The sequence below is a fragment of the Limulus polyphemus genome, unplaced genomic scaffold (assembly GCF_000517525.1).
Source record: "Limulus polyphemus unplaced genomic scaffold, Limulus_polyphemus-2.1.2 Scaffold161, whole genome shotgun sequence".
Classification (NCBI taxonomy): domain Eukaryota; kingdom Metazoa; phylum Arthropoda; class Merostomata; order Xiphosura; family Limulidae; genus Limulus; species Limulus polyphemus.
Window position 1 is genome coordinate 763,067 of NW_013665771.1, and position 14,077 is coordinate 777,143.

General features: G+C 34.1%; 1 protein-coding gene across 3 annotated transcripts in view; it reads left to right on the forward strand.

Annotated features, from left to right (window-relative positions):
- The window catches only part of LOC106476939 (glutamate-gated chloride channel-like), a 166,805-nt gene that overhangs the window by 136,570 nt on the left and 16,158 nt on the right, over positions 1–14,077 (forward strand). For all 3 annotated transcript variants that reach the window (XM_022381415.1, XM_022381416.1, XM_022381417.1), the window contains 2 exons: positions 340–563; positions 1,766–1,848. In XM_022381415.1, the coding sequence (XP_022237123.1) occupies positions 340–563; positions 1,766–1,848 (307 nt within the window). The remainder of the gene's footprint in view (positions 1–339; positions 564–1,765; positions 1,849–14,077) is intronic.

The following is a 14,077-nucleotide window of genomic DNA, read 5'->3' on the forward strand; positions in this document are numbered from 1 at the left end:
CGTTCTTATACATTGGAATTAATCCTCAATACATAGGATAACAACAGAGGATGTGATAAGTGTGTTAATGCTATATTCCAACATTTGAGTTAGCTATAAGTTTGTTTTTTATATAGATAAGTTTAATCATATAATGTTTAGCTCATTATAAATGTTAAGTCCAATCATGACGCTTTGAATTTTTTCACCTCGCTGAATTGGTGACTTGTGTGTGTTAGTGTCATGATACGTTCTGTTATCCAAAGTCTCCGGGCTAGGTTTGCTTCTTTTTTTTTCCTCTCACGTTTTAACCAGGTCTAAACTGGTTGCTGGCTTATAATGCTGTAATTTTACTTGTAGGAATACAGTGTCCAGCTGACCTTCCGAGAACAGTGGCGAGACGAGAGGCTACAATTCGACGACATGAATGGTGAGATGGCCTATTTAACCTTAACCGATCCAAATAAGATCTGGAAACCCGATCTTTTCTTTTCCAATGAGAAAGAAGGACATTTTCATGATATCATCATGCCTAATGTGTTGCTTCGAATTTATCCAAATGGGGAAGTACTATACAGTATAAGGTATTGGACCTCCCTTGAACTTAGACTTCGAGATTAAACAATTTTCGGAATACTAAGTTTATTTATCATATCAGTTAAATATATTTTTAATATGACATTATTTTTTAGTTACAAATTGCCAGCTTTATCGCAACTTAGAAATGTTTTCAATTATGTCTTATAAATAAATAGTTTATTCAACTAAAACATTAAACTTTACACATGGTAAAAATGTCAATAGTTTGGTTTAATAACAAGAATTGATGACATAATTACACAAGCCTGCGAATTTAAACTTCATAAAAGTTGTTTAGGTTTTAATAACGGATTTTCCATAATTCAGCTTCGCAGATTTCGAAAACAACACTCTCTTTTTTTTCTATCGCTTGCAGATTTTATTTACAAATCGAGAAGAAAATAAACACTCTTACTTAGATCAAATTATTATTTCGTTTACCACAATGACCATGTTTAATTATTATGTTTGTTAACAAAAATACAAACAAACTGAAGAAAAGGGAAGAACGTTGATGTCAAACGAATATACATCCTCATTCATCCTGATGTTTTTGTGAAGTCTACGTCTTTTAGTCTCAAAACTACGTGTTGTGGTCTTTTTGTGTGTGTGTATTGCGTTATGACGTTTTGTGAAAAATCTATACGTAATGTAGAAAAATGGATATCATTTTCGGATTCAGCGTACAGGAATTACTATAGAACATGTAAAAATTTCAAGACAATAAAACCATCGCAGGCCTGTGTTATTAAACGCATACTTATAACGATTTTGACCATTTTAGGGGGGGGGGATATTCTCACTATAGTATATGCGCTGATAGTCAAAACCTTGATTTATTAGACTCACTCTGAACTCGTTTTGTGTTTCCTTTGAGTCCCCTCAACGAAAAGCCTTTTAAACAGGAAATTTAATTGATTAATTTTAATTGAACGCCACGGCAGCAGAGAAATCGTTGACGATAAAATGTTAGTGAGAATTATATTGAGTGTTATAGATTTCAAAGTGTTACTATGACTTAAGTATTGATGAGAGGCTAGTTTTATCACACAGCACATGTATAGGAGGACATTGTAGAATCTGTATTTCAATTGTGTGAAGAATCAGAATATACTTTATTTTGTAAGCTAGACTGTGTTTCTAAGATTTGATGTGTTACGCTTGCATTCCTAACAAACTAATTATTTTTCTTTTTGTCCTTTCAAAGAATCTCCTTGGTTTTATCCTGTCCGATGGACTTAAAATATTATCCTCTGGACAAACAGACTTGTTCAATCATCATGGCTAGCTGTAAGTACATCTTTTAATTTCAATTTATATACATATATATATATATATATATATACCTAATGCTATGAAACACATTCATTGTTCATAGGGGATTAAAATCAGCACTATAAAATAATAATAAACTTAATGTAAAGCCAAAAACAATATAATAAAATTGAAATTCAAAATTATGCCTCCGTTATCATTCCTTGCTATCATCTCTAAGTCATAGAAGATAATGCCTGTGGTCAAAGCATCCAAATGCATTGGGGATATTCCATCTATCAGGAAAAAACCAAATGCCGATGTAAAACTCGCCAGCAACTAAGGAGAATCAGTTAAGGGTTAGGAGTTGAGTGCTTGGACCCCCAACGTCTCAACTCCAACTGCCTTTCGCTGTCTGCAGCCAGTTGTGGGAAGGTAGTTACCCTTAATATTTAGAAATAGCTTTAATGTCGAATTACACCAACCCCAAAAAATTCTACAAAATAAATCTCCCAACCTTCACCCTTTTATTCGATATTATGAAAAATAATAATGATATTATTATTGAAGAAATGAGCCACCATAAATTTCTAAAAAAATTTGTTTTATAGATTTTATAGATTTTTGAGCCCCATGTGATATCGAGAACCTGAATTGCTCTCGAGTTTAGCTGAATTTGCATTGGTTTCTAGAGTCTAGACTATAAGGGAGTAAAACCCATACCGAAAACCACTATACTCCTCTGTAGCCCACCAATCCCCCCCCCTCCCGTATTCAGTCTCATCGACTCGCAGACTGGGTGTTAAGAGTGAGTTTAACCTTTATTAGTTTGCGATGTGCGTAAATTAATCCTTAACTGTAACGGGTTCGAAGCCCGACTAGCATACTTAAGACCTCGAATGTCGCAGGTCAATAAGTCAATCACACTTCGTAATTTACAAATGAATATTTTATGATGTAAAAAAAACTTATATTCCGATAGAGCGGACAAGTTCCATATCTTGAATTTTGGAGGTAAATTTTACATAATTACAAATAGTAAATTTAAGCTTCCTAGCCACCAAGTTAATTTTAGATAGTAAGACACAGAGTTGAAAATTCAGTCCCTCATCGTCATACGATGGGTGAGTAAAACAACAAAATTTAACTACGACTTGGTTGTATCATATACATGAGAGAGGACTATCAGCGTAACATAATATTGATGATAATGTATTTCTCTCCAAATCTAGTATTTTCATGTAAGTTCAACGAAACTGAGATTAACCCAGTTGCTTGAAATTTGTCTTTCTTGGCTCGGTTTCTTCTATTGAAAGTATAGAGATCCCTAAGAATTAAGAAATGAACAAGCTACTAACATTTCCATATTTAAATTTATCTTGAAACAATAATGCCTTCTTTTTAAGATTACACTCATAGAGAGAAACCCTCTTAAATCTGTGTTTATTTCCAGCTCGGTAAGTCGAGCGCTACAATCGGGTTTCAATACTCGCGGTGGGCAGAGCACAGACAACCCATTCTGTAGCTTTGTGTTTAACAACAACGAACCCAACTCGAAATAAAAACCGTTAATAAACAGCTGGTGCTTTTTTTTTTTTTTTGATAAAGTGGAAATTCCTACAGTAAACCTACCTATTAAGAACTTGGGTTATGAAAAACATTGTTTAGATTTTTAGATATTTCTTTATCAGCTATTTATTTATTTTCGTTTTAGAGAATTTCTGAGCTAGCGGTCAGTGTCAGGTCGTGAATGTGAACGGCCAAGGTTCGAGGCTGGACATTCCGCTCACATTTTCTGCACTCTCAGCTAGAGGGCGCATTATAACAGTGACAGTCAATCCCGCTATTCAGTTACAAGGGGGCGTGAAGGCAGTGAGTGCCACTGAAATGTTTGTTTCCCTAGCACTGATCAGTAGTTCAAGGCTAGGTTTATGTTTGAACCTTAGTGTCTCTGTTATGAACGTTTAGACAACCTGTCACACAAAAATTCCGTTCAAGTTCAAAATACTTCTTTATTTTTAAGCACAAAGCCACACAATGAGATATGTGTGTGCTGTACCAACTGTGAGTATCGAGACCTGATTTTTGGTGTTATAATCTCTCAGACTTACCGCTGAGTCGCAGGAAAATACCATAATTATTAAGGGTTACGTTAAATTAAGTATTTGTAGGCTTGAGATATATTTTTATTTTTAGAAGTGATTCCGTTTCTATTTAACCATAGTTTTATCAGTTTATCGTGTCATAATTCGAACACTATTTAACTTTAAATTATTTTATTTTTATGCAATAGTTTTTACTGTTTATAAAAGTAATTTTAATTTTATAGTAAAATGAAAAAAATCATCTACCTTGTTTTTCAAGCATGAACGTAAGTTATTCATGTTTAAACACAAAACATAATCATTCCTGGAGCTTTCCCATCATTCACCAAATAAAATTAAATAAATCTTGTTTTAGTAATATATAATCATGACATTGTATTGTAGAAATTTCTCCAACTGTGTTTGACCCTAATGTCCCCTGTTAAAATCAGGGGTTCGATTCCCCTCAGTGGAGATTTAATAATAGAAAAAAAGAAGGAGGAGGAACATTATCTAACATTATCATTTATACAGTTTTTGCATCCTTAACGAGTGTCTTGAGCTAGTGAAAATATTTTTAGGGTTTTAGTGCCTGTTTGTCTCATTAATTTTTCAAAGCATATTCCTTCATAAATTCTAGGTTAATTCATGCGGAAACTTGAAACACTGTGTACAGAGATATTATGAAAAAATGTAGAAACAGAAAAAAAAAGCTAAGAAACAAAATAAATCCTTTAATATCAAGCTACAGACTATTAGAATGAGCGTACAGTCTACTCATTTATTATAACTGTTGTTATTAAATAAATCATTAACACTCGAGTTAGCGTATAAAAGTAACGACTCTGTTAAACCATGTGAGTATATAATGGCTGGAGACGGCTTGAATGGGTAATGAAGAAAAACTTTAATATAAGTTTAACATGACAGCAAATGTACAAGGTTTTGTCATCATCAAAACCTTGTCGAAACGTTGTACATTTGCTGTTATGTTAAACTTATATTAAAGTTTTTTCATTACCCATTCAAGCCGTCTCCAGCCATTATTAGTCTCAAAGTGGGTTCCTAGTCACCGAATTTGAATTCATCATGTGAGTATATATTTATATTTTTTCACTAGTAATGAAACTGTTTATCAGAAAATTATAGTACGAGATGAAATTGACGAAAATAAAGAAACACGAAGCGAGACGCAAAATATTCGCATGTTTTAAGAACTCTTAAGGAAAATCTTTTTCCTCATATTCATGTTTTTGTGACTGTCACATTTGTTTATGATCATATTTTGTGACTGTCACATTTGTTTATTATCATTTTTTCGTGACTGTCACATTTGTTTATTATCATGTTTTCATAACTGTCACATTTGTTTATGATCATGTTTTCGTGACAGACACATTTGTTTATGATCATGTTTTCGTGACAGACACAATTGTTTATGATCACGTTTTTGTGAGTAACGCAGTTGTTTATGATCACGTTTTTGTAAGTAACACAGTTGTTTATGATCACGTTTTTGTAAGTAACACAGTTGTTTATGATCACGTTATTGTAAGTAACACAGTTGTTTATGATCACGTTATTGTAAGTAACACAGTTGTTTGTGATACATAATAACAGAGTACATAACTTTCAACTATATATATATACATATATATATATACATTCTATGGTAATGTCTAAAAAAATTAATGAACTGCAAAATTAACTTTTTCTTCAAAAACCTTTAAAGGAATAATTTAGAATGTTATTATTAAATGTCAAGGATTTTAATACTTCTAATTCGACAGGAAAATCATCATATGCAGGCAGTTTAGCAGAATCTTCAAAATTTACATAGCTCAAAAAGATTGTAATTATATAGAGTAATTGATAATCTCCAGCTTTTAAACATTGGGAATATTTTGCATATTACATCTATAAAAGTTCTGAAACCCCTTACTTCGAATGCTTGTAAAGAAGCTACAGTATAATATAATACTAAACTGCTTTCCAAAGATGGTTAAATTAATAAGTCAGGCTGTAACTTACTGTCTGTAGAATAGTAAGATCAAACTCAAGTGGTGACGTTCTCTAGTGGCAAAACGAACCTATACACAGAATATATTATTCTTCATTAAGTGTCCCCCGGTGGGACACTAGTAAATTTGCGGACTTACAACGCTAGAATCCAGTGTTCGATTCTCCGCAGTGGACACAGCAGATAGCCCAATGTTGCTTTGCCATAAAATCAAAAACACACACTTTGTTAAGTATATTTCAACTTTGGAATTTTTGTATTATGCAATCATATTAATCGCAAGTTAAAGGAGGCACCAATTGAGTTATGTATTTAATGGCAATAACCTGGAATTTATCAGAAGAACTTTCTTAGTTTTTATAATTATATCTGCGTTCCATGCATTTATGTATTAAACCCAACTATTATTTATCCAAGAGTTTTGTTTGTAATTAAGCACAAAGCTACACAATGGGCTATCTGTGCTCTGCCCACCACGGGTATCGAAACCCGGATTCTAGCGTTGTAAGCCCGCAGACATACCGCTGTGCCACTGGGGGGCATTATCCAAGAGAGGTATTAAGTTACCCAGTTTATATCAATAGTGTACTTCAGTTTTAACTCAATTATTTTCGTCGTATACCATATATCCAACATACAAAAATGTTTTTAAACAAAATAATAAAAGCAACTGTAAAAGTAAGGCTACCTTGTAAGAAACATTGAACTAAAGACAACAGGATTTATTTAACAAACATTTTTTGTAAATCTACAAGAATCATTAGTCAGTTTCAAGACATAGTAGGTGACGATTTCAAGGTGTATGTGTGTTTGTTTTTTCCTGAGAGAACAATAAATCAACTCGCTACTGCGTATTTTGTAAAGAAATCTCCGTTAAGGTTTTTAAAGAACCAGTTATTAAGAATGGGAGCTATTTTGACAATGAAACTATTATGAACAATGTGTAACAATACCTCTAAGTAAATGAGGACTAAACCTACTATGAGTAGAATACAGAATATTTTGATTATATACTGAAGAGCTGTTTCTGGTAATTGTCTGAATGTTTTTAAATTAAATTTAAAAACGAAGAGAAGATGGTGAGATCGACTTATATATCTTAAATACGCTGGATAACCATAAGTTGTTAAAAAAGAACAACAACAGATGATAAGCCATAGTATTAGCACATGATTTAAAGTGTGACCAGTACGGAGTTCTAGTCAAAAGTGTATTCAAATGAAGTGTCATTAAGCACACGAATACCAAGAGGCACAGGCAATATAGCACAGGACTACAGACGTCAGCTCACCCACCATTCATAATGCGATGAAAAAATGCAGACACGTTCCAATGCATTTTAAGTTGATTCTTACCTATGTTATACATACTAATACGGTTTGTTTGTTTCTTGTTAAGCACAAAGCTACGCAATGATCTATCTGTGTTGTGCTCACCACAGGTATGAAAACCCGATTTTTGTCGTTATAATTCCGCATACTTACCGCTGAGCCACTGGGTGTGCTAATACAGGAAATGTTTTGGGATTATCATGTCGAATTTATGTCACACTTTAAGAGAGAAAACTCAGAAAATTCAGATTTTTTAATCTCCTGAGATGTAAACGTCTATCTAGACAGCTAGATAAATGTAGTCTTAGATTAAACAGTGCATTCAGCTTAGAATGTAGTTTTAAGTCGTTACTCTTGTCTGCCACTTTTCTTCAGTAAATCTAAAAAGAAAAAGAAATTAGGGAACATTTTCAATGCCGATAATAAATGTTGGCATTTCCTCTTAAAGCCTTTTTATTTCCGTGTTATTTAAAATGGTAATCAAGTTACTTTTTCTACAGTGCTCTATTACAGAATTGCTATATTATCCAGTTTTGCATAACTAAACACATAGTTTCGGATTAGAAGAAAAGATATATGAAAGGGGGTGAATGGTTAAACTACGAAATTTAAACTAATGTGTATAACTGCTAAGGAACAAAGGCTCAAACTATTTATTACCAGTACCAAGGAAACTAAGAGCAATACACGTTTTTATTCATGATAACACGTAAATTGCAGTTATACAGAAGATTGGCGGTATTAAACGTTTTTGAATATGCAAATCAGTAAGTAACTTGAAACCATAGCCGATATAAAGTCGTGGTGAAACACCATTGCCCCCTCGGGCTCAGTGATAAGTTTAAAGGCTTGTAACGCTAAAAACATGTTTCGATACCCCTGTTTAGCACAGAATAGATAGCTCATTGTGTAGCTTTATATTTAACAAGAAACACATAAAAACTAAACTGCATATATTTGAACTACATTTTAATGTTGTTTGATGTTGCAAAGGTAATGTGATGTCAGCGAAAACTAATCGCATTTAACCTTTCCAAAGATAAATATTCAAACACTCAGATCATAAAAATTGTTCAGATCAGGGATTTAGTATTTCCAAAATGAGGATGTCCGTTATGCTTAATGGTATTGGAAAACTAAGGAATATGGATCAACCCGGAAGGAGATCTGTTACAGATCGTACCCTAGCTATAGTAAGCACATTGCCGTGTCTTGTAACAAGTGGGAATCCACGAAAACAAATGTCATTAGCAAAACCCACTATGTTGTCCCAGGCACAATATAACATATAATATGGAAGTATCTCTACCTGTAAATCGACACAAGTCAGTGCACACAAGTTATATGGCATTCCTGTTTAACCTTTGCATACAACAAACAGCTGGATGTTTAAAATGGAATTAATGCTATTTCATACAAAAAAAATACTGGTCAAGTCGTTGGAAGCATCGCCTAAATATTTCTGTAAACGGACTGTTGAAATATACACTGGAAAACTGTCATCTTTGTAAGTTAGATGGACTATGGAAAGCTAGCATAGAGGATGGGTATACTTTGAACATGATAGCCTTATGATAGAATATTTACTATGAAAGCTTTACTGCATGACTATTGACCAGATGCAAAGTCGTCAGACAGAGTATAATTTGACGTGGTAAGGCTCCAAAATCTTTGTAATATAATGTGCTCAACCTCTTTATATTTTCTTAATTTATGTTGAGTTGAGATGAGTACATGTGAAAGTCCCAGGGGTTGAGCTGACAAGTGCTGACCCCTCATGTGGAAATGGGTTGGCTCACAGGTAGTAGAAGTGAGGTTTTTTTTACTAATTTTACCACTGGTTTTCTGGCCATATACTGTCTTATTTATTCCCCACCTTTTGGTTTTCTATACTGTACTTTGTTTTCCAGCAGAGTTATTCTCTTTGAATGTCGATGAAGACCTTTCCTGGTTGCCATTTGATCTTACTACTGTACTGGAGGTCGATTTTCTTTCAGTAGTATTGTATCAGGTTTGGTAAGCGGACTTCTCTTGTCAGCTTGTCAACTTCCTCAGAGAAAGTTTGTTAGTACCTATTTAAATACTATGGTAAACAGTCACCTGTAATCATAGTTATAGGTGGTTCCTACACCGCAGATAGTGAGAGAGTTGATTGTTCATTCGTTGTCTCAAGGAACAACAACTTCTACATAAGGCTTGTGGAGTTTCAAAACTCCCACAAGCATCACAACGCTCGCGCAAGAAGCTAGAAAGTAAGCTTTACTTTGGATTGCTGAAAGCAATGAATTGCAAGTAAACAGTATCATCTACATACCATTTGTCAATACCCTGAAGTTATTACTGCATAACATTTAGAGCGGTTGGTTGAAAGCAAAGCAACTGCATGATAAAACCAGCACCTGGATGTTTGTCCCCTGGGGCAACTTTTGGCAAACTTCTGCTTAGTTGGTGGCTGTGGGATAATTGTGGAGTCAGAATGTTCCACTTAAAAATGGCAGTAACTCAATAACGGAATGCGTGGTCTTCACACTGCAACACCCTAGTGAATAGATTTGCTTGTAGACATTTGTAGGTGCTCAGCAGTGAAGCTGAGGTTTGTCAGATGTAATAATATCTTGGTGGGAGTAGTTGAAATGCATTCCTGTGACCAGTTTTGAATAGATGTTTTGTATCTTTTTCACTCAATGTATGAGTCAGAATAGAGCAGATTCAGCTTTGGTGAAGCATAAACAAGTGACGTTCTTTAGCTCTAGTTCCTGCTGCAACATTCAGTGCATTTGTGCCTTTGGTGGCTTTAATTATCATGGTGTAAATGTGACTGTTGAAGTTAGGTTATTTTTCAAAGATTACCCTTAGTTTTTTCCAAGAGAATAGCAGTGCCCACAAAGGAAGGTGATGTTGTTGTTTTTTTCATTATCATGTTTGTTGTTAAATGTGCAGACTATAGCTGTGACTTTAACAAGATTAATGACCATTCTCATCCAGCTAAGATATTGTTGGACCTTGTTTTCAATTTCAGTTTTACTAGAGTTCGTGCTTTACTCTAGAATGTCATCAATAAAGATTAGTACACAACATCTGGTTGGATTAACAAAGCAGTGTAGATCCACGTTTCATGAAGCATTCTCTGATAGTTATTGCAGGTGCAATTTATATTACACATTGAAGTAAATGAAGGCAAAAGGGGCAAGAACTGCTTAGATCAGAAAATATGACGGTGTTTTGAACGTTCTTCTGGCATTCTTCTTTAGACTTAAAAACTAAAGCCAGTGGTGTCACATTTTGTTTTTTAAGTAGTTGTTGTCCATTTTACTTTCATTTATGTCAACATGAATGCTCTGTATGAATCACCCATAAAAATAACATCTTACTCTTGTTACATTGAAGCTTATTTTAAGCTTTTTGGACTCTAGTGTAAGCAACTCCATCTGTACAAAGAGAGGTACCACCATCATCATAAATGACTGACAGTATCATAGTTTTGTTTCTTCTATTAGCCATAAGCTTGTGAAAGTGACAAAATGAAGTGCATGCAAGATTGTTTTACCTCACAGTTCATTGCATTTCACGTCTTGTGCTTTGAAAGCTGATTGCCTTTAGAGTGTACACAAGTTCTATTCCTTACAATAGTTACCCTTCTCTCCATAGACAGAGCCATGTCGTATTCATATTAAGTCAACCTGGGTATGATTGAATGTTTACTTGCTTTATCCATATCACTATTCCACCAATATTATGTGTACTTTTACAGAAGTATCTAGACTTTCTTTCATGAAGGAGGGTATGAGCAACACTAGAAAGTTTGGCATCCTCGTGAGGTTTTCTAGATTGTTTTATACAACAATATATTCCAGTCTTCATGCATACTTCACACTAGCTGATCATTAGTTACAATACGTTCCATATATCAGATATATTCCCCACCTATGGGGCTAGAAAAAAAACGAAGTCTACATAGGTGTTGGTTCACCCAAGCTTACTAGTATGAGGTTGGAATGTCACTGGCTTTAACTTCATACCACAAGCTGTCCAACAGGCTGGGATGACAACGCTCAATAAAGCAATCATCATTGCAAGCTATAAACTATTCACGTAGATCTCCTGAAGTTGCCCTCACAAAACTGAGTCACCAATTTGTACATTAAGGGTAACATGGTACATCGTGCTGAAGCGTGGAGGTTCCTATCTGACAAAAATTTCTTGAATCTAGTTTTATGCCAGGCACCCCACTTAGAATGCAGGAGAAAACACTAATCGCAAAGGTTTACATTTTGTTCTTCACAGTACAGCCAGAACTTTTTTTATATAAAATAAGTGCACCAGACTCCACTAGTCTCACATTATGATAGGTTACCGCAATGTGAGGGATGTCATGGGAAGCAAATACTGTCTTGCGAAGCTCTTTTAATTTTATGACATCATACTCTTTCAAGAGACTAATCTAATCAGACCTTTAGGAGTTGAAACTGCCAACTGATGTAGTTTTACCAATTTAAAAGATTTGTAATTTCTACACATAAATGGTGCTATTTTATGCTGTAACCTAATCATTGGTGAATTATGCTGAATTAGTTGTGTGTGTGTTTTCAGATATCCTTTGGAATTAAGAAGTTATTTGTTACACATTTTATTAATTATCTAGTACCAAAAGAGTTTTTCTGTATTAATTTATGCTGTAACAAATTAAATATGGAGTTTATTTGTTTAGTTGTATGCGATGTAAAAGTTAAATCGCATGGCAAAAAATTTACAATTATTTAAAGTTGAACCAAGAATAGTTATATAGATATAAGTTTCCTCTACCGACATTTTAATTTTCCTGAGAATGTTCTCGAGAAATGTTTAATAGTCTAGGCCCTAGGGGATAATATCAAGTGTGGTAGTTTAAAACTTAAACACAATACAGTTGTACATTTTTAACGTTCGTGCTAAAATATTTTACTCTCAGGTCAACAAGTTTTGAAAATATTCAGGTTTTTACTAACTGTCAAGCATTATCTCTGTTACATATAAGTTTAGTAAAAAGACTTGCTTTATAAATGCAACAATAAAAGTCTGAGAGTCTCTTGACCATCTGCGTAATTTATCATTAAAGTTTAGGCTATTCCGTTGAACTTAGTTTTGAAGTAATAATGTTATTTATTATATAATTATTTATTTATATTTTATAATGTCTAAGCTAGCATAAGTTGATCCGATAACAGATAATAGTTTTGATGATACGTTCCAGTAATACTAATTATTAGGGGCTGAGCACAACCCAGTGATAGCGTACCGGACGGTGGAGCTGAGGTTCCATGGTTCGCGTCCCGTTATCGATAAAGAAATTGCGCTCAACACTTTGATGATGTGATATTACAGTAACTGTCAAAGCTCACTATTTGGTCTGACAAGAGTAGCCCAAGAGTTGGCTTTAGTCTATCAATTCAACATTATTCTCCTCGTTCAGTTTTTGCAGGAAATCCAGCAAGCAAACTAATAATTACGTATTACCTGTTTTTTGAAACGTATTGTTGACTGGAAATATTTGGACATATTTCAAAAAGTTGTTTGAACGTTTTCCACTCCAGAATGTTTTTAGTGTTATGCCTCAATGTTTCAGTTATACACATTTACATAAAGAACGACCAGAAATCGCTCTCCATTTTCTGGGACCATAGGTCTATTATAAGGTCCATAATGGTCAAATCCAATATTCAGTTAGAGTGTCTCGCGATTTGGCGGTAGGTTGTGTTGACTAGCAGCCTTCCCATTAGGCGATCACTTCAAAATTAAGGACGGCTAGCGCAGATAACCCTTCAGTAGCTTTGCGTGAATTTCAACAAACAGCAACAACTTAGAAACTATACAACAGAATGATAGCTCTAGAAGGTCGTTCATTTCTTGTATTAATATGTCTTCTATACACCAATATTCGCTACAGAAATTAAATAATGAAAATGATAGCTCTATTATAGTTTAAAGTATGGTTTCAAAGTATTCTTTTTTATACGTGTCACGTGTCTAAGGAGTGGTAACGTCAAACAAACTGTTGAATAAACAATATACGGTTTATAAAATAGTAATAAAGACTTGTGTAGAAACTGTTAAAAGAGCATCGGAGTGAAAATAAATAGAAAAACAGTGCCATCCTATCTGATCTATTACAGAAACTTAAGTATAGAAATTTTGGCATAAGAGAAAACTCGTTTTTGCTTATTTTAGATGTTGTCACTCTGCACTCACCTATTCGTAAAAACAAAGGTATTAACAATATCATACCTTTTATTTCTTCCCTAGAAAAAACTGCAAGTTTCATCATTATTCGTACTTATATTTGTATTACACAAGCCGTCTCCAAGTATTATTAGTCTCAAAGAGGGTTTCTCGTCATCGAATTATAATCGACAGTTTAAAATTAGGTTTGTCTTCATCTTTATATAGAAAAGTCCCCCGGTAGTATAGCAGTAAGTCTACGGATTTACAATGCTAAAATCAGGGGTTCAATTCCCCTTGGTGGACACAGCAGACAGCCTGATGTGGCTTTGCTATAAAGCACTCACACTTTGTTATAAAGTTTTTTAATCATATTTGAAAATATTTTCTCAAAAAAACGAAAGAAGTAGCAATGCGAAACGGTTCGGCTGTTTTTTGTTTTGTTGTTTCACAGTTTATTTATGTACGTACTTGAAACTAAAGCTTTCAACACGTAGATATACACAACAAGCCTTACACTAATGGTATCGTGTAACACGTAGATATCACAACAAGCCTTACACTAATGGTATCGTGTAACACGTAGATATACACAACAAGCCTTACACTAATGATATCGTGTAACACGTAGATAT